The sequence below is a fragment of the Balaenoptera borealis genome (assembly GCF_965194805.1).
Source record: "Balaenoptera borealis genome assembly, chromosome: 4".
NCBI classification, from domain to species: domain Eukaryota; kingdom Metazoa; phylum Chordata; class Mammalia; order Artiodactyla; family Balaenopteridae; genus Balaenoptera; species Balaenoptera borealis.
In genome coordinates, this window is record NC_138861.1 from 98,309,845 (window position 1) to 98,332,937 (window position 23,093).

The 23,093-nt window shown below is 45.5% G+C and overlaps 3 protein-coding genes across 4 annotated transcripts; 2 read left to right on the plus strand and 1 right to left on the minus strand.

Moving 5' to 3' along the window:
• Positions 1-631: 631 nt before the first annotated feature.
• On the minus strand, positions 632-13,184 carry SMIM20 (small integral membrane protein 20). Of its 2 annotated transcripts, XM_082390823.1 has the most exons (3): positions 12,967-13,178; positions 2,134-2,190; positions 632-1,370 (listed from the first exon to the last, which is right to left on the minus strand). In XM_082390823.1, the coding sequence occupies exons 1-3, from the start codon at positions 13,073-13,075 to the stop codon at positions 1,333-1,335; spliced, it is 204 nt and encodes a 67-aa protein (XP_082246949.1). In that variant the 5' UTR covers positions 13,076-13,178; the 3' UTR covers positions 632-1,332. The 2 variants fall into 2 exon arrangements, with proteins under 2 accessions (XP_082246949.1, XP_082246950.1); XM_082390824.1 differs by lacking the exon at positions 2,134-2,190 and having other exon boundaries at positions 692-1,370; positions 12,967-13,184.
• A 649-nt stretch (positions 13,185-13,833) lies between these two features.
• LOC309627388 (uncharacterized protein) lies at positions 13,834-18,383 on the plus strand (the record flags this gene model as incomplete). Its single annotated transcript, XM_082389294.1, has 3 exons — positions 13,834-14,003; positions 17,063-17,140; positions 18,101-18,383. 3 exons carry the CDS (start codon positions 13,834-13,836, stop codon positions 18,381-18,383), a joined length of 531 nt encoding a protein of 176 aa, XP_082245420.1.
• Positions 18,384-20,466: 2,083 nt separating this feature from the next.
• LOC309627389 (uncharacterized protein) lies at positions 20,467-22,366 on the plus strand (the record flags this gene model as incomplete). The annotated part of the gene is made up of 2 exons (XM_082389295.1): positions 20,467-20,684; positions 22,060-22,366. 2 exons carry the CDS (start codon positions 20,467-20,469, stop codon positions 22,364-22,366), a joined length of 525 nt encoding a protein of 174 aa, XP_082245421.1.
• Positions 22,367-23,093: the final 727 nt, after the last annotated feature.

Genomic DNA, 23,093 nt, shown 5'->3' on the forward strand with positions numbered 1-23,093 from the left:
ATTTCAGCCTGGATATCTTCCAAAGCAGATGTATAGGCACTGGCCTCACTCACAGAGGAATCTCAATTAAGCACCCACAAGAGGCTTGACTCTTAAGTCACACAACCTTCTGGTGCCCCCTCCATGGAAAAGAGTGGTCAAATGTACCCCAAATGAGGCAGTTCTTTTATCGGGCTGTTAACTGTAAGTCAATTAAATGTTAGGGAATGCCTACCAAAAACGATGACTTTGGTTTTGGAATTATCAATCTTTTTTTTTGACAGTAATTAACATAATTATGCCAGTTGTCTGTTAAGCCATCTCCCAGTTCACAATAAAATTATGTCATCAGGCAGCTCATCTAAAAGACAGCATACAGTAATGTGCAAGGCACTCTGGGAAATCTAAAAATGAAAAAGATATGTCTTTCAAAAGCACATAATCTAGTAAGGGGCCAGACAGAGCACTAGAGAAAGAAATTCGTATTCTCATGTTCATCTTTGCAGCACCTGGTGAGGTATCTGGTAGAGAATCACATTCAATAAATATTTGTCTCAACACATTTGCTATTTACCTTTAAGATTTTTACTTGTATACAATCTGACAAACACCAAACAGTCAAATACCTAGTCAAGTATAATCTAGTCAAATAATACTTCTGGGTATCATTTAATGCGCTTACAAAAAAGGATTTACAAAAAATCTTACACCATTGTGAAGGAAAAAGAAATCATTTTAATATACACATTTTCACTTAATTCAACATGATTTCTACTAGGCATGCATACCCATTTAGTTTGGTTTGCTTCATAGTTATTTATTTTTCAACATGCAGCAACCCTCCCAATGAGATAGTTGAGTTGAACTGTTTATTCTTAAAGAGTACAATGTACCTTGTCCTCAAAGAGTTTTATCAACTTTAACATTTTCAAAGAGCCCTATGAGGCTGCTCAATATGGTGGTTTTTCACTAAACTTCTTATTTGGAAGATGGCAAAACAGACTAGGATCTTCCCAAGTCTACTGGTTGCTTGTATTCATATCACAGCTCAGGTGGGTAAGAGGTAGAGACTGAATAATAAGTAGATCACCTCCAAATGCAGCTGGGTGAGAAAGCTTCATTTTTAGAAGGGAAACCAAATCATGAAAACCTTCGTAATGGTGTGATTTGTTTCAGGGTTCTTCTGATACTAAGAAGGGAATTAATCCTGGTGCACAGTACTCTTCTTTACAGCCTTCTAGAGTTTTCTTCTCCAGCCATCGTTCTTTAGCCAGGTGATTTATTGTACTTGCTGCAGAACTGAAAGCATGAAGACTCTGTCTACTTTCATATTCAGAGGTGGTGATAGCCTTTTCATTTCCTGCCAAATGGATCCGACCACACTTTTAACCCTATAGAAAGAAACACGAATAAAAACAGGATTCGTTTTTAAATTTCCTACCACTTCCCTCAACCCCAAACAAATAAGATGACATCAGAATGAAGGTGTGCAATTTCCATGTAGTTGGAGTTAGTGCGGGCAAGCTGCCGGAACCTCAGAACAGGACGGCTGGGAAGCCACGGCAGCTGACAAGAGACTTTTAAATGGCTCAGAAATTGCCCCACAGCAGGGAGGTATGTATCCGGCCTAGTTAAAAAATAAATGAATAAAAAAAAGACCGCTGCCACAGATTACAAGAGTTTTGGCTAATAAGCTAGAAACCTCTCATTCTCAGCCAACTTGGATCATCTCAAAGTAACTAACCATTCAGCCATACAGGGAACTTTTGAGCTTCTGTATAAAGCAGAATCCCGCATCGATTAAAATAGCTCATAAGTAAACAGTATTTTCCCATGAGGGTGGTGTTTAAATAGGTGCTTGGTAAATATGTCTGCAAAACATCTACTTATGCTTCATAGCTAATTGCGCACTTGTTACACATTTATGCCCACTTATCAAATGCAGAAGAGAAACGTGCAAACTTGCAAAAACTCTTCTGGAGTGACATATTAAGAGGAAGTCTTGGGGTGGCAACCTCTAAAATGGCAACTGCTGGGAAATAACAGCACAATTACAATCTAGCCTCGAAGCAAAGATTTCTCCCGCTGCAAAGCACCACTCCCAACGACAACACACTAGTACACGTGAGACTTTGTTTTGATTTTTACATTTACCTGGGGGCTGCACATCTTCTTGGACAATACCAGCTCGATTTATGGCTTGTTCCTTCTCTGGGAAACACAACAGAAAAATTACTCATTAGAGAGGGGACTGCGGGGGCAGGGCAGTGGAAATCTTTGTATCTACGTGGAACAATGACACGGGACAATTAGGAAACAATATATCTGAGTGCTATTAAATTCAGAGCTGCCATTGCCCAAAGCTTTTAGGTTACAGAAGTTAGATCCTAACAAACAAAAAGACTGGATATTTTCAGTGAAAGAAAGAAAGCCGTACTTCAGAAGAAAAGCTCCTAATGAACATCTTTTCTGGGTGATCTCAGCAGTTTGGAAAGGCAACAAAAACAACAGAAAAAGAACAATTTTGAAAGAACTGGTGGTGGTGGTGGGTGTGATATGAGGAGGGCAAGGCTGCTGAACTGCAGGAACAAGTACAATTCACGAGAAAATGATGCAGTTTAGGTGTCTAAAATGTACTCCACTGAGGGCCTAGACCCAGAGCTAAATATGCTATGTTTTTGATAGGAAATAGAGCAGAAAATTAATCTTTGAGTGGGTGGCTTTGGTTTGGATAATTGAAGCTTCCCTAATTGACTGCAGGTGCTACGCCAATCAGTAAGCGCGTTTTAGCGACAGCAGCTTAGCCAGTCTCTGTGGAGATGTCCCACAGGCGAAGGCCAAGAGAAACTGGGCATTTTATGTCTGTGGGCTTCAAGCCCTCTGACACATCTTTCTAAGTGTTGTGGAATAAACCTAAGGCCTGTGAAAACAAAGACATTATTTTAAGTATCTTGAAAAACAAATGGTGGCTTTTCAGCAGAAAGACTTGCAGCCAAAGGATGTTTACTACTATATTATAGTAATTAAGTGTTGTAATCAAGCCTTTGTTTTTTTAAAAATTTTATTTATTTATTTATTTATTTAAGGCTGTGTTGGGTCTTCGTTTCTGTGCAAGGGCTTTCTCTAGTTGTGGCGAGCGGGGGGCCACTCTTCATCGCAGTGCGCGGGCCTCTCACTGTCGCGGCCTCTCTTGTTGCGGAGCACAAGCTCCAGACACGCAGGCTCAGTAGTTGTGGCTCACGGGCTTAGTTGCTCTGCGGCACATGGGATCTTCCCAGACCAGGGCCCAAACCATGTCCCCTGCATTGGCAGGCAGATTCTCAACCACTACGCCACCAGGGAAGCCCCCAAGCCTTTGTTTTAATCAGGCTGACAGTGTTTCTTTAAATCCACGTTTAGCTCTTCTTTAATATTAGGCAGTTTTCTTTATTCTCATAAAGATACACAAGCATAAAGGTATAGGAAACAGGGCTTTTCCAAATCAAATATTCACTGAACTTGCTTCTCCGGTGCTGTGACCGAAAGTCAATCCTAAGTGACCTGTCTGAGAGTTTTATCAACACTAAGTTTTGCTTTGGCAAATAAAACACCGGGCAACAGGGATTATCTGAATCTTGACATCCAATTCTAAGCAAGACAGAGAAAACACAGCACAAGGAAGCTGCTTATACAGAATGGTCTGATGGCTCCACTGGGCCTCTCTGAAAAGTAGCAGGTAAACAACAACCAAGACCCTATGGACCAAGAGATGCCAAAAGAGTGGGTGACAATGGGACCTCTGAGGTGTCAGACTTTCTAAAATAACACAAAAGGCGATCTCATTTCCTAAGAAGTTAAATTCCTGTAGGACTGAGCCCTACCATGCTGTCACCATGTAAGTCTCCAAGTATGGATGTGTCTCAAACATGCTCTTAGAAAATGCCAACTAGTAAAAGACTACACTGTCATCGATCGTGCCAGGAACAAAAACAGATATCATTTTTCACACCTAAAAGGTCTATTCTCCAGTATCATGGAAGAAGGAAGAGATGAATTTTTAACACATGCTTGATTGCCAGAAAGCATTCTAGATGTCCAGGTTTGAGAGAATCAGACATCCTCGTGAATGGAACACATTCTCCAAGAGGCAGGTCCTGCAAAGCCAAAGAAGCTGGCAGGCTGCCGAGCATCAAAGGAAGTTGACTTCTGGTGGCAAAAGAATGCCTAATTGTGTTCTCACCTCTTACAATGAAATGGAGAACCAAGTGAAGAGAAAAGAATCCCTGTCTTCACACTTCCTTGCTAATTGCTAATGAGGTTGGAGAGAGGCCGAGGATTTATTTTAAATAGACCATAATCTCTTTATAATCCTTGTCCTTATGCAACCACCTCTTTTTTTGGCTTGGACGGGCAATTTAAACCGATTTGCAGAACGAGTTCCTACCAAGTGATAACCGGTATTAGCATCCTATCTACATCCCCTGGTTCTTTAATCCATTAATGTTTTATAAATACTCTAAGGCCAAAGCAGTCTTATATAAATTCATGATATGACACACTTTATTTGTGAATGCGAGATATGCTAAAGGGAAAACAAACTGGTCCCTCGGGACTGAGCAAGCACATCTTGATGAGGCTGACAGTAGGTTTCTGTTTTGCTATCATTAGAGAAACAGCAAATGTCTCTCAACCTCTGGAAAAAAGGGCAACACAGAAGTCAGGGGTTTAACTATGTGGGCAAATCAGGATAAGCTAATTACTGACCTTTTAGTAGTGAGCATGCTTCTATCAGGAGTGAAATGATGGAAACGCAAATATGCAGCATGGGGCCTGGAGCTTTGCGATGTCCGTTAGAAGTTCCCTCTCCAGTGTCTCAGCAAGCCCGACTCTGCCCCCTGGTGCTAAGGCAGGGAGCTGATTTGCAGTTGTTTTTTTTTTTTTTAAAGTATTTGTTTTTATTTATTTATTTATGGCTGTGTTGTGTCTTCGTTTCTGTGTGAGGACTTTCTCTAGTTGTGGCAAGCAGGGGCCACTCTTCATCGCGATGCACGGGCCTCTCACTATCGCGGCCTCTCTTGTTGCGGAGCACAGGCTCCAGATGTGCAGGCTCAGTAATTGTGGCTCACGGGCCCAGCTGCTCCGCGGCACGTGGGATCTTCCCAGACCAGGGCTCGAACCCGTGTCCCCTGCATTGGCAGGCAGATTCTCAACCACTGCGCCACCAGGGAAGCCCTGATTTGCAGTTTTAATTGAGGATCCTTAGCTCTACTCAAAGGGCCAAGGTATATTATTTAAAACTTAGTAATACATGCAGACGGGCTCATTTTTGTATGGTAGCAAAAGAATCTACCTCGTAATTTTTAAGTCTTTGAACATGAAACCTATCCTTATATTAAATGTCCATACTGTGAAATCTGTGTGACTTGCTACTTTATTTAACATTCACAGCAAATTGATACAGCGTGCCCAAACGCCAGCCCCCTCAGTGGTCTTGTTACTGACTAGTTGAGGGTGCTCTTGGGGAGGACCAGCAGATAAAAACCTAAAAGCAGGTGCAGAATCTGACCTCGGGGCCCTACACAGTGAAACCACCACCTCGGGAACACCCCCTCCATCGCCTCCTGCCAATGAACAGTTAAAATAAAAGCAACTCACAACCTGAGGTAATTGGACAAATGTCAACATTTGAATATGGACTGTATATTACATAATAACATTGTGTCACTATTAAATTTCCTGGACTGGATAATTGTGATTATGTAAGAGAATGTCCTTGTGCTCAGAAAATACATGCTGAAGTGTTTAGGCATCAAAGCTCACAAGGTCTTCAACTCACTCTCAAATGGTTCAGCAAAATAGTAGTAATGATTATAATATATAATTATATATGTAATATAATTATATATGAACATATGCGTGCCCATATGTATGTATGCATGTATAGATGTGTAACATATATAGCGAGAGAAAGCAAATGTGGCAAAATGTTAACAACTGGTAAATCTAGGTGAAGGACATAAAGGGATTTATTGTACTATTCTTAGATCTTCTCTGTCGGTTTGGATTTTTTTTTTTAACAACAAAAATACACAACTGCAAAACAAGTACAAGGAAGTCCAACAGCACTGTGACTATTCCATGATGATTAATTCAAAGTCTCTTTTAAAAATAGCAAAAATAAAATAATACTTTTTCTAGTGCTCCCACTTTGCTGCAGTCTGACCTCGGGGTGATCCAGAACTAGATGTGTGTATTGGGGGTGAGTGTGAGCCAGCGGCTGAGGGGACCAAAGGGCCATTGGAAGCGTGGACTCCTTCCAATACCATGAACACTTTAGTTTCTCACCAAGGGTGTGTGGTAGAATCCAGGCAGATTTGTAAGGCCTGTTAGAAAATAAGACTTTAGTCTGTGCATTTCATTCGACTCTAAGGTGAAAGGAATAAAAAGCATATTCTGAGCACTTGCCATATAATCGGGAAAATGCCCTTCCAAGGTAAGAAGCATTTCTGAATCAAGTGATTTCTCGCAGGCCTGCTCTGACTCTGTACCACACACTTGAGGTTGGGGGGGGGAAGGGGAACGGGAGGAGAAGTGAGGTATCACAGCTCTCCCATGTAACCTTTGGCTTTACTGGCAGACACTCTCCCCTGTCCTAAAAGCAGGTGAAACAGGGCATCATTAAGCAGCAGACAAGGCTGGGGAGTTAGGGTCTAGTGTCTATCCAGCAATAAATGTGCTAACTGACCTTGGACAAGTCACCTAAATGAGGGGACTGAATGAACACAAGATTTCTGGCAAAACCCTATGGTTTTATGTTTCTGCACATCTAACTAAAGTTAAAAATGAACAGGATCACAGAAAATGATCTTATTCTGTCTTATTTCACAGGTTGCCCTGAAATGCTGTTATTTTTTAAAGCCACATTCAGGATCACTGTCTGGTTCTAGGATGCAGAGACAAAAGGCAGACCAGGCTTCAAGTTACAGCGCCTGAATGTGTGCTATATGTATAGCTTCAAGTATGCTTCCCTGAATGTGGGCTCTTCCCACGAACCATGCTGTGCCGATCGGCTGAAAGCTAATAAGCAACGTCTGGATTCCCTCCAGAAGCACAGCAGAACTGTCCCCATACTTCTGGTGTGGGACTGACAACTGCCAATGCCAACTGCCATCTCCCCAGTGCTCATTTCAGTACTCAGGTATCACGTGTGGAACTGACCTTGTATTCCCCCTAATACTTCGTAAAGTCTGGCTGAGTTAGTGAAAGAGCTAGAGATCACACTGAATGTCAAAATGAAATTCAATACAGCAGTCTTGTGATAATGGCCTGTCTGCTTTTAAATCATAGAAGATCCCCTTGGCTTCATTTTACCTAAGCAGCCTTGTGCCTCTTTTCTACTGCCTTGAGGCTTATTCCAGCAGGGGCCCTAGAGCCTACCTCTCCCCATACCCAGGCCGGCCAGCATCAGTCAGGCTGGCCTAGATGAAGGGTCAGCAGTGTCTCGACACTTGGGCCCTACATGGCCTGGGCTCCTTGCTAGCCTCTGGCTCCCCTTCTCAAGGACTGGGTGTCTGCCCGGCCCTTCCAAGGACTGTGGGCTTCTCCTCGGTCTGCCCAGAATTCTGGGGACCATAAATGTATGAAGAATGCTCAGAAGAGAAACAGCCAACAAGAGAGGCTAAGGAGTGGATGAAAGGCAGGAGCAAAAGCGCAAAGCCAGGAGTACTGGGGGAGGGGCAGTCACGAAGCCCAGGGAAGAGAGTGTCTCAAGGAGGGAGAGTCTGGCTGGGGCTTGTGCCTCTCACGCATAGTCACCTGACCTCCTGCGTCACAAAGAGGACAGAAGCCACAACAAACAGGAAGCATCTACAACCTCCCAACATCACACCTACATCTAGCGGTATCCACACCTGCCCTTCCTCCTCAGTTGCTGGAAGAGGTGTCCTGCCTTTGGTCCAAGTCTCCCTCCTCCATCTGATCTCAAGATCCCATGCCACTTCCTACTCTATAGATTGTCTTCTCTCTCCAGCAGTCTTCTTTGTCCAGAGGCTCTCTTGGCTCTCCCACTGCTCCCAGGCAAAACGAAAACACAACAGCCCCCCTGACCAGCTGCAAAATAATTCGTCATTCTCCTCTCCATACAGCTCAACATCTTTAAACAGTCAACCTAATGTACTATTTACTCTTCAATCCACTGCTATCTGCTTTCTGCCATCAAACCATTGAAAGCACTTCTAACAAAACAACCAATGAGCTTTACCTTCTTTTTGCTAAATCCAATGGATATTTTCACTTTTTATCTTTCTTACCGTCTTCAAGCAGCCTAGCCCTGCTGACCACACCCTTTTCATGAAGAGCTATCTTCTTGGGGCTTGTGACTGCAGCCTCTTCTGGTTTTAATCCTCTCGCTCTGGCCACTCCTTTGAGGGCCCTTCCTCCTCTGACCACTTGCTCTTCAGACCTTCAAATGCTAGTGTTCACCTGCATTCTGCCCTGGACCAGCTTGTCTTTTTCAATCTCTGAATACTGCCTGGGAGCCCCACCTACTGCAATGACTCTGCTTCCCATCCGATGTCAATGATGTGCCATCTCTAGCTCCAGCTCAGACCCTGTGGCTCAGCTCCCATCGCCTATAGGAAATCTCCAAGAGCACATCCAGGTACCTGAAACTCAATACATCCCAAACCGAACTAGCATGTCCTCTCGTCCTGCAAACAGACTTCCTGTATTTCATAATGCCTAGTACCATATCTCCTCAGCTGCTGGACCCAGAAAGCTGGGTATCAATCTCTTTCCTCTGCCTCCCTCACCCCTGAGCTAATCAGTCACAAATCCCTGTAGAGGATTTATTTTTTAAATCTGGCTCTGGAATTCAGTCCTTCTCCCCAGTCCCATAACCACCACCACTCTGGTTAAGGCTACAGTCACCTCTCCCTGAGGTCACAGGAAGCACAGCCTTCCTGTGTCTGGCCTTCTTACCTCCAACCTTGACCCTCCCAGCCCCTCCGTCACACACAGTCAGAGATTCCTGGAAAGAGTGAATCAGATCACCTTGCACTCCGGATTAAAATTCTTCAATGATTTTCCACCGGCTGGACTCCCGAGGACAGCAGGGTTACTGAAGTATTTTGACTAAGCAAGTGAGAGGATCGAATTCAAAAAGCAAACAGCACAATAGACTTTTCGACAGCCACAATGGAAGACCTGCAGTTCTATACACTCTCTGACACACAAGAATGGATATTCCCAGTTACAAATTCTCACCAAAGAAACACAAAGATGTATTTCAGAATGAAGAAAACTGAAACTAGAAAGGTGTGAGATGAAAGAAGGATCAGTGAGTAAAGAATGAGGGTAAACAGAAACAATCAGTGACTGTATAAAACACTGATGGTACTAAGTGATCTGGGGAGTAATAAACACAAGGCAAGACGGGCGGTGTGTCTGGGACAGGAGCTAAGGCATTCTAAGGTCTTTGTATATTTCATAGGAGGTAAAGATACTGACTAACTTTAAACTGTCACCACAAAAGAAAAAGAGAATGTAAAACTTTCAAACGAGTAGAGGGGAAGAGAATTAAATAAAGAAGCCTTGAAGGCAGAAAAGGAGAAAAAAGGGAAGTAGAGAAACAGAAGAATAAATAGAAAACATAAGATAGGAAAAATAAATGTATACATATCAGTAAACATAAGTGAAAATGATCTCAATCCAACAGTTTAAAAAGATTATCAGATTGGATTTTTTAAAAACCCCAGTTTAGGCTGGTTATAAGAATTAAGGACAAATAAAGGCTAAATATAAGAGTATATCTATATCTATATATATATACATATAGATATACACACACACACACCAAGAAAACACTAACCAAAAGAAAGCTGGTAACTATGATAATATCAGATAAAACAGAGTTCGGGAGAAATATTAGGGGTAAAGAGGACTCATATAATAATAATTGAACCCCCCCCAGAATATTCTAGATTGTGTGCACAGAATAATATGGCCTCAAGATATCTAAGTAACAGCATTAAGAATGATCTGGAACCATCATATACAGAACTCTGTACTCCCAAACAAGAGAATATACATCATTCCCAGCACACAGTGAACATTTGCAAAAACTGACTTGTACCAAGTCACAAAGCAAATCTTGACCTATCAAAAAATCAAAATCATATAGTCTGAATTCTTTGACCACAAATGCAAAGAAGGTAGATCAGCAGCAACACACTAACCAGAAAGACCACAGTGGCTGCTGGGTAAAGAATGGGTGGTCCTGGGGACCAGTGGGGCAGGGAGAACGGCTCAGAGTGCAGGGAGTGGGTGGGGGACTAGACACGGGTGAGGACAGTGACATGAGAGAAAAGCTCTGACCGTCTCGTCCGGTCACATACATCCAGCACCTAACACAGTGCCTGACACACAGTAATTGCTAAAATCCAGGTTTAAAAAAATGAAACGGAAGCTAATTAAATGCTAGCTGAATGCGCTGAAATGAACTGAAGCTCCGTCCTCACAGCGGGTCCCCATGACCCGGTCACGAATGCCTCACCTGGGTCGGTCCACCTGCTTAAATCTCCTTGTCTCACTTCCCTGCCCTTGTGGTTCCTTATTTTTGAAATGTTTTTATGGGATGCCTAGTGTACAAATATACTATGTGTTTCCACACCTGTTATCTCATTTAATTCACCCCAAAACATGTAAATTCAGTACTGCAAATTCCACTGTTACAGATGAGGAAACAGGCCAGGCTCAGAGAGGTTAAGTAACGCACCTTAAGGTCCTCCTCTAGTAAGGGATTTAGACCCTCATCTGACTTACTTCTCTCACCCTCTTAGAGAGGCAGTATGGTGCCGTGATGTAACGATTAAGGGCACTGGTGCAAATCCCAGATCTGCAACTCATCGGTTGTGGGTCCTTGTACAAGTTAACTGTTCCATACCTCAGTCTGTCCACATATAAAATGGGGATGATGGTCACACAGCAGCTACAATGAAGGGTTGTTATGAGCACCAAATGGATTGATATATAAGAATTGCTTAGAAAAGTGTCAGACATATAATAAGCTTTCAATAAATATTAGCTATTTAGTATCATTACCTGTTTAAGGAATCAGTTATGACTCTCAGATAAGAGTGTCCAAATTAATTAAAACTGAACCAGAAAAGTGGGCAGGTGTTGACTGCCTTACAGTTAAAAATGCAGATATTGTAGCCACACACACTAAATGCTCACTTAAAAGGCTTAATCTGTCTGTCTCAAGGCGACTCAGACAACCATAGACTCCGGACTACCCCTATAAGACTGTTGTTGGGAGACACAGCGCAAACCCACACCCTGAGCATCTGACCCAGAGGAAGGTTTCTCAGCCTTGGCACCATGCGCATTTTGGGCTGGATAACTCTTTGTTAGGGGTGGCTGTCCTGTGCATTGCACAGTTTAGCAGCACCCCTGGCCTCTATGCACTAGATGCCAGTGGCACACTCACACTACCCCACCCCATGCCGCCCATTTTGTGACAAGCAAAAATGTCTCCAGATAGAACCAATTGTCCCTAGGGGGACAAAAATCATCCCCAGTTGAAAACCACTGCTCTAGTCTTCGTGACTGAAACTTTTCTAGTGGGATCCAAAGCAGACCCCCTTGTCCCAAGTTCAACTCTAGAGGCTGTCATAAAACAGCATGGGGCAAGGATGCAGTAAGGAGGGATAATGCAGATAGATTATGCAGGGCTTCACACAGCCCCATGTTCACCCTCACGCATGGTGCATGGAGATAGGCTGGAAGGCAGAATGCAGAGGCCATTTCAATCTTGGCTGATGAAAAGAAGCCACAAGGAAATCTGTGTACTTAAAACACTCTTAACTCAGAAACCAAATGTTGTAGCATTTGTAACGGGCAGAGCATTTACACGGAGCTTTCGCCTTCAAACCGCCAAGCTTTCAGCCTTCGCTAATATTGTCAAGGGGCACAGTTGGCCCTCTTCCATCTTCAAGACGATTCAGGTTTCCTGGAGAACAAAATGAGCCTCTAATGCCTAATATTTTCTCTCTGACAGATGGTTTCAGACATATCAAAGTGCTAATCCTTGCTGAGGTATAGGTCTCAAGGAAGGAGAGCTTGGCTTTTAGAATGATAGGACTTGAATGATTAAGGAAGAAAATTACTCTCAGGATATTGACCACTGTCATGTGAGCAACCAGCTTAAAATGAAGGAAGACAGCAGAATCTGGAAAAATATTCGAGGAGAAAGGAGAGGAAAAACTCAAAAACCCAGGTTAACAGTTTACGTTTGAAACATATCCACTCAGAGACATCTTTGGGAGTGGAAATGAAGTGCAATAAAAACACTTTCAAGCTCAGGATAATTAGGGTCCATCTCCCTCCCCTCAACATTATCATTCCCAGCTTCAGTGTCTGGAAGGTCTGGAAACAGAGGCGGGAGTAGGAATACTTGTCTTGCCACTTACTAGCTGTGTGTCCTGGGGCATGTTGAACAACCTCGCTGAGCCTCAGTTTCCCCATCTGTAAAACAGATAATAATACCTACCTCAAAGTGAGGGTGTGTAAATTAAATGGTCCAATGTGTGCCTAATGAGATACATAAAAAGACTTCAGTGAATATAACTATGAGTATGAACTACTATTTAGTGTCGACCTACTATGTGCAGATTGCTTTCACTACCACCTTTGAGTCTCACCGGAGGCTAGATGATTTTATTATACAAACAGATAACTACTAAAGGGGTTGCTGAGATTCTGAGAGGTTGAGTCACTTGTCCACTGTCACAAAGCTGCACAAGCAAGATTCGAACCCGGGTCTTCCTGACTGGCAAACCAAGCTCTGACCATGGCCCCACGTGGGGAAGGGAGGGGAGTTACTGAGGCCAGGCCACCGCGTGGGGTCAGAGGTCACTCTCAGTTACTAGGCCCAGGCCACCGCGTTGGGTCAGAGGTCACTCTCGGTTACTGGGCCCTGGCCACCGCGTGGGGTCAGAGGTCACTCACGGTAATCCTCCAGCCGCATTAGGGGCCGGAAGTAGATGGGGTAGAAGGCGGCGCCGATCAGGGAGATGAAGCCGCCGAAAATCAGCGCGGTGCGCAGGTTCGGGGTCATGGCTCCAGCCGGTGGCCGCCCTGACCCGCCGAGCAGCCCTCACTCTCGGAAACACAGATCCCGCCGGCGGTATCGTGACCCCGCTCGGAAGAGGAGGAGTTGCTTTCGCTTCCGGGCCTTGGGGGCGGGGCTAGGAGGCGGGCCGGGGCCGGGGGCGGGGTGGGGTTGGAGGCAGGGGTGGGACCAAAGGCGGGGCCTAGGACTGGGTGGAGCTAGGGCAGGGTGGGGCGGGGCCAGGGACCCGGCGCACCGCCTCCCGGGCGCTCCCTGGCAGCGCGTAGCGCGGGGCGAGCGCGAGCCGCGGCTAGAGACTGGAGCTTTAATTGATTTCCTGTTCTGCCCCCGACCCCCCAGCCTGGTTTTTCTCTCAGCCGCTCCACCCACTCATCTTCTGACCTCGTTTACCACTCCCTCCTTTACCAACCACGTTTTTTCGTTCTTCCCCCATTGATTTGATTTTTGTGACTATACCAGGAGGTGGATGCTCTCTATGGCTCGTTGATTTAATCCTTGTATTTTTTACAGGTGAGGGAATCCTGGCTTGGCTGCGCGGATTTGGACAAGTCACTTGGCCTAAAGGGCGGTTTGAGGGGATTAGAGACAAAGGTGCAAATCGCCTGGCCCAGGATGGCCCGCAGGGGATTCTGAAATCGGAGCCACAGGGGCTTATGAACCACCTGGGAGGACGGTTTCAACATCCAAGCTACATCTGACTCTTGATTTTCCGTGCCCTCCTCTCTCGTTCTTCCCTTTGCTGGATGTCAGGGTTACGAATGAGGATGGGGAGTAGAGATCAGCACAGGGCGGGGAGCCAGCAGCCAGTCCCACTGATGGGACCTTGGGGCTCTGCCTTGTGGCCTGAGGTGGGAGCCACTGAGGACAGACATCTGCTTCCTCTTCCTGAGATTGCCATCCTCCATGCTTCCAGGTGGGCTGTGCCGGCATATGACCCACCCAAGGGTACTGGGCAGCTGAGACTAAGATTCCTTGGGCCTTCATTCAGTCCTTTATTAAAAAGAATGATACCAGTGGCTGGGGGCTGCAGAGGAAAAAAGACCCCAGCACATCTTGACCCCAGCATCATTAGTTAGTCCAGAAAAGATCTACGGTCTTTCAGAAATGGTGTAGAGGACACAGGTTTCCTCTTTCTTTGTAGTTTTGTAGTTGAGTCAAGCTATTTACTTCCGTAGTTCCAGAAGCATATAAACCAGGTGTTTGATCTGTCAGCAGATTTAGGGACTGTCTGCTATGCCCCAAACATCAGGCAAAGTGCTTTGGGGGACACAAAGATGAATAAGACGTGACCCTTGTTCTCCAGGATCCTGCTATATGGATGAAGAGACAGGACATGTACATAAAAAGATAACTAATGACCCAATGCCACCTGTTGCTGGTGAGTGATACGGTCCTGTGGGCTACCAAGTTCAGAGGAGGAAGACAGATGACTGTAGGGTGAGACAGCTGCTCCTCAGGCGCTTGCAGGAGCTTGTTATGGGGAAGACAAAAGACTTCATAGGAGAGAGGGAAGCTGCAATGCATGCTTTATATCATGTGATATAAAAATCCCAGGCGTAGGGCACATTTGTTGTTTTAGCCACCCAGCATCCACTTCTCTTTCTGTTAATAGTACCCCAAATATCTTTTGGCAAACCACTCCTCTCCCAATCTGTGAGGTAAACTGGGGCTTCTCCCCCCAACCCCAGTCCTTACTCTTTCCCAGCTCTGAAGGTTAAGCATATAACTAGGCCTGACCAAGCTCCCTCACTCATCATGGGGATGGTGGGCACTGGACCCAGGCCTGATTGTCCAGGGTGGCTGCATCCAGATTGTCCAGCCTGGCCACATTACCCATGTTGAGCCACCCATAGTCTATCCCAGCTGCTGGGAGGCTGGATTTGAACTTGAAGGGATGAGACTCTGGAACTGCTGGGGACCATGGTTTAGAGACTGAAAATGAGGACAGTATAGCAGAAGGAGAGCTGAGAGATGGAGAGAAATCAGATGCTGACACTACATTTGAGCCCCTGAAGCCAACTGTGCCCCAAACTGGATTTCTCAGTAACATGAACCAGTAAAGTCTCCTCTTCACTGAAGCCAGTTTGAGTTGGGTTCTTTTTTTTTGTTTTTAATAGATCTTTATTGGAGTATAACTGCTTCACAATACCATGTTAGTTTCTGTTGCACAACAAGGCAAATCAGCCACATGCATATACATGTCCTCATATCCCCTCCCTCTTGAGCCTCCCTCCCATCCTCCCTATCCCACCCCTCTAGGTCATGGCAAAGCACTGAGCCAATCTCCCTTGCTATGCGGCTGCTTCCCACCAGTGAACTATTTTACATTCGTTAGTGTATATATGGCGATGCTACTCTCAGTTCATCCCAGCTTCACCCTCCCACCACATGTCATCACGTCCATTCTCTATGTCTACCTCTTTATTCCTGCCCTGCAACTGTGTTCATCCGTACCATTTTTTTTTTTTTAGATTCCATATATATGCGTGAGCATACGGTATTTGTTTTTCTCTTTCTGACTTACTTCACTCTGTGTGACAGACTCTATGTCCATCCACCTCACTACAAATAACTCAACTTCGTTTCTTTTTATGGCTGAGTAATATTCCATTGTATATATGTGCCACATCCTTTTTATCCATTCATCTGTCGATGGACATTTAGGTTGGTTCCGTGTCCTGGCTATTGTAAATAGTGCTGCAATGAACATTGTGGTGCATGACTCTTTTAAAACAGAAGGAGTTCCACATGAAATCACCACAGGTGTGATTTCATTTGCTCAACATCTCCATGAGCTCCAAGTCAAGGATTACCCTATTATTTAGATCAGGTCACTGAGAGCAAGAGACCTCACACCATTGGCTGAGCCAGGACCAGGACTGAGCTCTCATGATTCCTAATCGAATATGCTCCTCCATGACATCCTACTGTCTTTGCGAGCAAGCTTGGCAGATGGCTGGCTGAGCCCTGTCCACAGAGCCTCTGAAAGCCAGTGTGGAGGGGGCCAGGGTGTCCTCATTGGGTACCAGCAGTGCCTCCAAGGCAGGGACAGGACCAATGTGGGACAGATGAGCCACCCCCTCTCCAAGGTGATGAGGGAAGTAACTGGTGGTTTCTCTGTCCCCTCATGCTGATCTAGAGGTTTTAGACTGGCCAGCAGCCAGCCTATAATCTATACAAATACACTAATCTGTACAAACAATATAGTCCATCTATAGCTTATTAGCATCATTATACCATCACTTGCCTGCCACTGAGTCCTATTAAATACAAGTTCATCTCTTTGATCACAATGTTCTTCCCCTTTCTAAGAATCCCACCGGCCTATAGATTCAATCAGCAAATACTTATTGTGTGCAGGCAAAGCACTGTGCTTGTTGATCAGGAACACAAAAAGGAAGCAGTCCACATTTGCGTATTTGACAAAGGTTCACTGAGCCAGGCACTTCTCAGGTGCTGGTGGATGCAGCGGTGAATTAAGAAGAGAGTCTGCTGTCCTCATGGTGGTTACAGTCTGGCGGAGGGATAAGATACTGGCTGTGGATAGTAATTGCTTTGTGGACACTCAGCCTCCCCTAATAATAGCTCCTGGTTCCTTTCAGAGAATGACCTCTCATCTTGTCATTCTTGGTTGGACTGTAAATCCAGGGACCCTGTGCGTTCCTAGCAGTATTAATATCAAAGCTGTAGAAGACTTCCTTTGTGCCAGTCACTATCACAGGTTTACCCAGTTAGTACTCACCAATCCCCAAGGATAGGCATCCCCGTTTACAGAGGGGGAAGCTGGATCATTGCAAAAAGGACTACCTCAAGGTCGCATGGCTAGTAAGTGGCAGAGCCTGGATTCAAATCCATGAGGCACCAGAGACCCGCTCTTACCATCAGTCTAAACTGTCTTGCAAAGTTAGTGAGTTCATGTTGTCTGAGTATGGGTTCAATTCCAACCGGGTCCAACTGTTCTCTTTCTCCCAGAAATAAGAATCATGAGGATGGTGACACAAGGACAGACAGCACTGTTGCAGTGGATTTCTTCCTATTGCTAATGTTCTGGTAAGATTATTGCATATCTCCCGCTTGCCTGGGGTCCTGGAGCTTCCCTTGTTTTCCCGCCTTGCAGTCTGATTCTCGATTGTTCGTTGTATTCTTTCTGAAGGTCACCCCGTATGCTTCCAGTAAACTCCCTTTGGATTTCAGTTAGTCAGTCAGTTTCAGTTGCATGCCATTAGGAGTCCTAATAGATAAAGAAATTCCCACATTTACTTCCAACACATGACATAGATGAAGGGCTTGGGGCTTCATAGCTGTGCTAATGTTTGTGAATGCCAAAGGAGGTTCGGGTCTGGGGAAGGTATTCATGCAAAGGGAGAGAGAGCTCAAGGGACGTAGGGAGACAGGATGCAAATCAAAGATGTCAGGAGTCCTAGGGTGCATATTTTCATCTCAGTCACTGAGAGAAAAATTGCTTTGGGCTCCTATCCGGCACTTCTTCCTTCTTCCCTTGGATGTGAAGATTGAATGCTTGCGGGAAGCAGACCACCAGTGGTGTCTTGCAGAGTTCAGACAGACCTCAAAGTTAACCCGCTCTCTGATCTAAGCAAAATGTGATGAGGGTTTCCTGGGACAGCAGCTCCACTAATTGTGGCACTGCAGCCCAGCTGCTGTATTTTTAGCCTATTGTGGATTCCCAAGAAGTATCATTACCTTCTGCGGGAAAACAGACTAGAAGCTTGGGGTTTGGAGTGGGGCAAGATCTAATACAGGACCCTCTGGACCTGTACTTTTGAGAATATGAGAGTAAGCTGGGGAAATGCTTCCCTATTTTTCTTGGGCTCTGTGACTCTCTGAGTCCCTACCCATCTGTATAAATATTTCCAATTTAGATTACTTGTCAAGTTTTTCTTCTTTGATCTGTTTTTTACAGCTAAGAGATCTCCCCAAATGTCCATGTTGGCTTATCTCTTGCCACACCATCCACCCTACAGTCTTAACTGGTATCTTTATGATTTCCAGGTGTCTAGACCCAGACTTCCTGCTAAAGTCCAGCCTCGTGGGCCTGACGGCCATCTTCAGCTCCAAGACCCACTTGCTCCTGCTCCCTCCTCCTCATTTTCAAGGTCACTGGCTTGGTCTGAGGCTTCACCTGCTCACTTGGCCATGGCGGCCCAACCTGTCTTGCATGCGTCATCTTCTTCAGTCACTAACTGTCTCATTTGCAGGGCAGCCGAAGTTATTTTCTGAAACCACAGATCTGGTCAATCACTGCTCTTCTCAGAAGCCTTCAGTGTCTCTCTAAAGGATTAATTATTCATCCTGGACCCCAGGCTCTGGTCAACAGGCCATTAAAGGCCACCGCTGCATCCATGGGCTTCTGCTGCATGAAAGTAGTGCTCTATGTCTTGGTTGCCATGCTCTGTGCCCATGGCCATGGCTGATTGAATCAGCAGGGATGTAAGACCCAGAACATAGTCAAAGGCCCCAAATCTCTGCCTAAATGGGGAATGGGCTGACCCAGTCAGACTCTCTGCCTCTGGAATTTCAGCTGGAAGGTCAGGGAGAGTTGGGAGGTCGGCAGAGAGAGCAGAGGTTGGACAGATGCACAGGGGGAGGCGGTAGCAACGCGAGAGGAACTGTGAGTAAGCCATGGTGATGAGTTAGCAGAAGCTGTGAGAGAAAAGCTGGGCCGAGTAGATGGGGAAGGAACTGCCTGGGAAGAACAGGAAGCGGAGCACAATGGAGGAGGGTGAAAACCAAGATCCACAAATCCCTGCTGCTCAGAAGTAACGAGGTACCTTAAGCCCGAGGACTGCCTGAGATTCATTTATTCATTCATTGATTTCTACCAGTTTTATGGAGCACCTGTTATATGCCAGACACTATTCTAAGCTTTAGACAAAGTCCTTGCCTTCATGGTGCTTGTATTCTAGTTGGGGAGGTAAATAATAAATAGATTTAAAAAAATAAATGGGGACAGTTTGGCAATTTCTTACCAAACTAAACATACTCTTCCCATACAATCCCAAAGGAGTGTCCTCTCGAAAACCTGCACATGGATGTTTGCAGCAGCTTTGTTCAAAATTGCTAAAACTTGGAAGCAACCAAGATGCCCTTCAGTAGGTGAATGGATAAATAAGCTGTGGAACATCCAGACAAGGGAATGTTATTCAGCACTAAAAAGAAGAAGCTATCAAGACATGAAAAGACATGGAGGAGCCTAAGTGAAAGAAGCCAATGTGAAGTCTACATACTATACGATTCCCACTACATGACTTTCTGGAAAAGGCAAAATGACGGAGACAGTGAAAAGATCAGTGTTTGCCAGGGGCTAGGGCACAGAGAGAGATGAACAGGCAGAACCCAGAGGATTTTAAGTGCAGGGAAAATACTTTGTTTGATACCATAATAATGGATTCCTGTCACTATACATTTGTCCCATCCCATAGAGTATGCAACACCTAGAGTGAACCATAACTCTGGACTATGGACTTCAGATGATAACGACGTGTCAACGTACATTTATGGTTTGTAACACATGTTCCACTCTGGGGGAGGGTGTTGATAGTGGGGGAGGGTATGTGTATATGGGGGCAGAGGGTATATGGGAACTCCCTGTACTCTCGGCTCAGTTTTGCTGGGAACCTAAAACTGCTCTACCAAATAAAGTCTATGAAAAAACAAAGTCCTCTTCCCCCACCCCCCCAAAAGTAGAAGAGGTTTAGTAAGCTGTGGCATCATGGAGACATAGGAGGAAGGAATGGGTTCTGAGGAGGGAAAAAAATCTATTTCGTAACAAAACACTGTGGGAAGGGGTTACTCCAGATTAAAAGAAACTAAAGGGACAATCATAACTATCTACCTAGAAAGATAAATAAATAAACAAATAGGGCTTCCCTGGTGGCACAGTGGTTGAGAATCTGCCTGCCAAAGCAGGGGACACGGGTTCGAGCCCTGGTCTGGGAAGATCCCACATGCCGCAGGGCAACTAGGCCCGTGAGCCACAACTACTGAGCCTGCGCGTCTGGAGCCTGTGCTCCGCAACAAGAGAGGCCGCGATAGTGAGAGGCCCACGCACCGCGATGAAGAGTGTCCCCCGCTTGCCACAACTAGAGAAAGCCCTCGCACAGAAACGAAGACCCCAACACAGCCATAAATAAATAAATAAATAAATAAATAAACTCCAATCAAAAAAAAAAAAAAAAAGGATAGTGAAGTCAGGATCTTTAAAAATAATAATAATAATAATAAATAAACAAATAAATGGAGTAGTAAGTGCTGGAAAGAAAAGCAGAACCAGCAAGAGGACTGGGGGCCAGGTGGGGGACAACTGTTTTTATTTAGGTGTCAAGGAAGGTCTCTCCGAGAAGGCAGCAGACCCCTGAATGAACGGAAGGAGGGGCCCATGTGAGTATCTGGGGGATGAGCCATGTGGAGGGACCGACTGGCGCAAAAGCGCTGAGCCCACGACGGGCTTGCTCTCCCGAGAGCAGCAGGGAGGTGGTGTGGCTGGAGCTGAGCGAGCGGAGGGGACGTGGATGCGGCCGGGGCAGGAGCACCGTGCCCGGGACCTCGGAGGCTGCGGAGCGCTCAGGATGTCGCGGTGCGTGCGATTGGGGTCGGGGGTGGGGCGGTGGAGAGCCACTGGGGGATCCGGAGCAACCTTCCAGTGCCAGGGTCTCTGGGGGAAGTCCACCTGCTCTGCAGTTTGCATTCTTCCCGCAGACACGCCTGTCTCCCTTACCCATGGGGCCCCGTTGTTTCCCACAAAGCCCCTTTACTCAAGAGCAGGAACAAGTTTTCCTTCCTGGCAACAAAGTGAGCGCGTCCCCATGATTTGACCCTGAACGACGATGCCCTGGGCTTCTCTTTCTCCGTCTCACCCGTCTGTTCCAGGGCCTCACTCCAGCCGCCGATCTGTTTGCCAGGTGCTAAATGCAGCCCGCCTTTGCCTGCCTCCACGCTTTGCTTTAACACTTCCGTGTCTATGGATGACTTTCTCTCCAGAGCCTCTTGTCGCAGTCCTTCTCTCCTAGGACGTTCTCCAATCCCACTTCTTCTAGGAAACCTTCTAGATCACTTGACTGGAAATGGACTCTTCTCTCCTAAACTCCCATGGGTATTATTTTTGGCTGCATAACTAATGACCCAAAACTTAGTGCTTAAGAATTAAAACAACAATTTACTATCTCTTGAAATGCTGTGACTTTACTAGGCGTTCTTGCGCATCACAGGTGTGGCTGGGCGCTGGTACAGCTGAAGTCGTCTGGGGGCCTAGCTAGACTGGACCATCTAAGATGACTCACTCCCATGGCTGACAGCTGATGCTTAGCCGGGGCCGATGGGAGCACCCATAGGTGGCATTTCTCAGATGGAGGCTCCGTTGCAAGAGGGAGTGTCCCAAGGAGATCAGGAGGGAGCCACAAGACTTCTGATGGTTTGGACTTGGAAGGCACCTGGAGTCATTTCAGCTACATTCTATTGGTCAAAGGTCATGGCTGGACTAGTTTTAAGGGGTTGGGGGGTGGGGCACGGGATGGGGGCTAGCCCCTAGCTCTACAGTTATTTTTAATCCACCATAGCTCGCATGGTGATTTTCCCACATACTGATTAGAATGTTTATCTCCTTTTGCCTATATTAAAATTATTTAAGTGTCTTTTACCTCACATACTAGATTTTAAGTCCCTGCTGAGAGATTACATCTTATTTAACCCAGTTCTTTCAATGTGATAACCACAAGAGCAACAACAAATATTAAGTGCCTGCTATGTACTTGATCTCATCTAAATAAAGACATAATCTCATCTAATCTCTACCCAGATATGGTAGACGTTATCTCCATTTTACAGATGGGGAAACTGAGGCACAGAGAAATTCAGCCTTGCTTAAAGCCACATAGTTGGTAAATGGCAGAGCCAGGATTTGAACCCACTGAAGAATCTGCACTCTCATTCTCTGTTCTATTGTCATCTTACAGTTTTGGCACCAAGGAAACGTGCTCGAGTCAATCTGTGTTGGCATTACAGAAGTGTCACTGGGCAGAAGAACAAAAGGAAAGAAGAAAGGAAGCAATACAGAAAGTGAATGGTGGCATGGAATTGTCATCAGGTGCTCCAGGTGGCTCCAGTCAATACATGGTCCAGGAGTCCAGTCCTTTGCAACCTGGTAGACGGAGTGCGGAGCGTTTGGGATCTCAGCAAGAAGTGGGAGTATTTATTCGGTCTGAGCACCTGATGCAAAACTTTCCTCCCAAATCCCAATTTTCTATCTGCCAAGATAAGTGATGGAGGTTTGTGGTTCCCATTCTAGCACATCCACCCAGCCCAGGGACCTACAATTCTGAATTTCTGGCCTGCTTCCTTCTAGCTAGAAGTGAATCTAGATTTACTTCCCATCAGAAACAAGACAACCTCCGTGCTCCATGAGATCCTAGTTTTAGAAGACTCCACTGTTATCCTGGGAACATCAATCTATGTGTAGAAGGTCCCTCTCTGTGGAAGAAGAGACACTGAAACAAAAAATAAGCGGAAACTTCATATCCAGAGAGATGACAAATAAAATTTTAATATTTCTTACATTAAACCACCTCTTACACCTCTGTTCTTTTATGAACATAAGGGCATCGATGGGCCAAAAGTCCAAAAAACAGCCTTAGTTCCTGTCTTGGTGCATTCAGGCTACTGTAACAAAATACCGTAGACTGGGTAGTTTATAAACAACAAGCATTTATTTCTCACAGGTCTGGAGACTGATAGTCCAAGATCATGGTGCCAGCATGGTTGGTATGGGCCCTAATTCTGTATAAGTTGTGTCCTTCTTGCTGTGTCCTCATGTGGTGGAAGGGGGGAGGGATCTCTCTGAACCCTCTTTTTTTTAAAGCACTAATCCCATTCATGAGGGCTCCACCCTCATGACTTAAACACCTCCCAAAGGCCCCACCTCCTAATACCATCACCTTCGAGGGTTAGGATTTCAATATATGAATGTTAAGGGGACACAAACATTCAGACC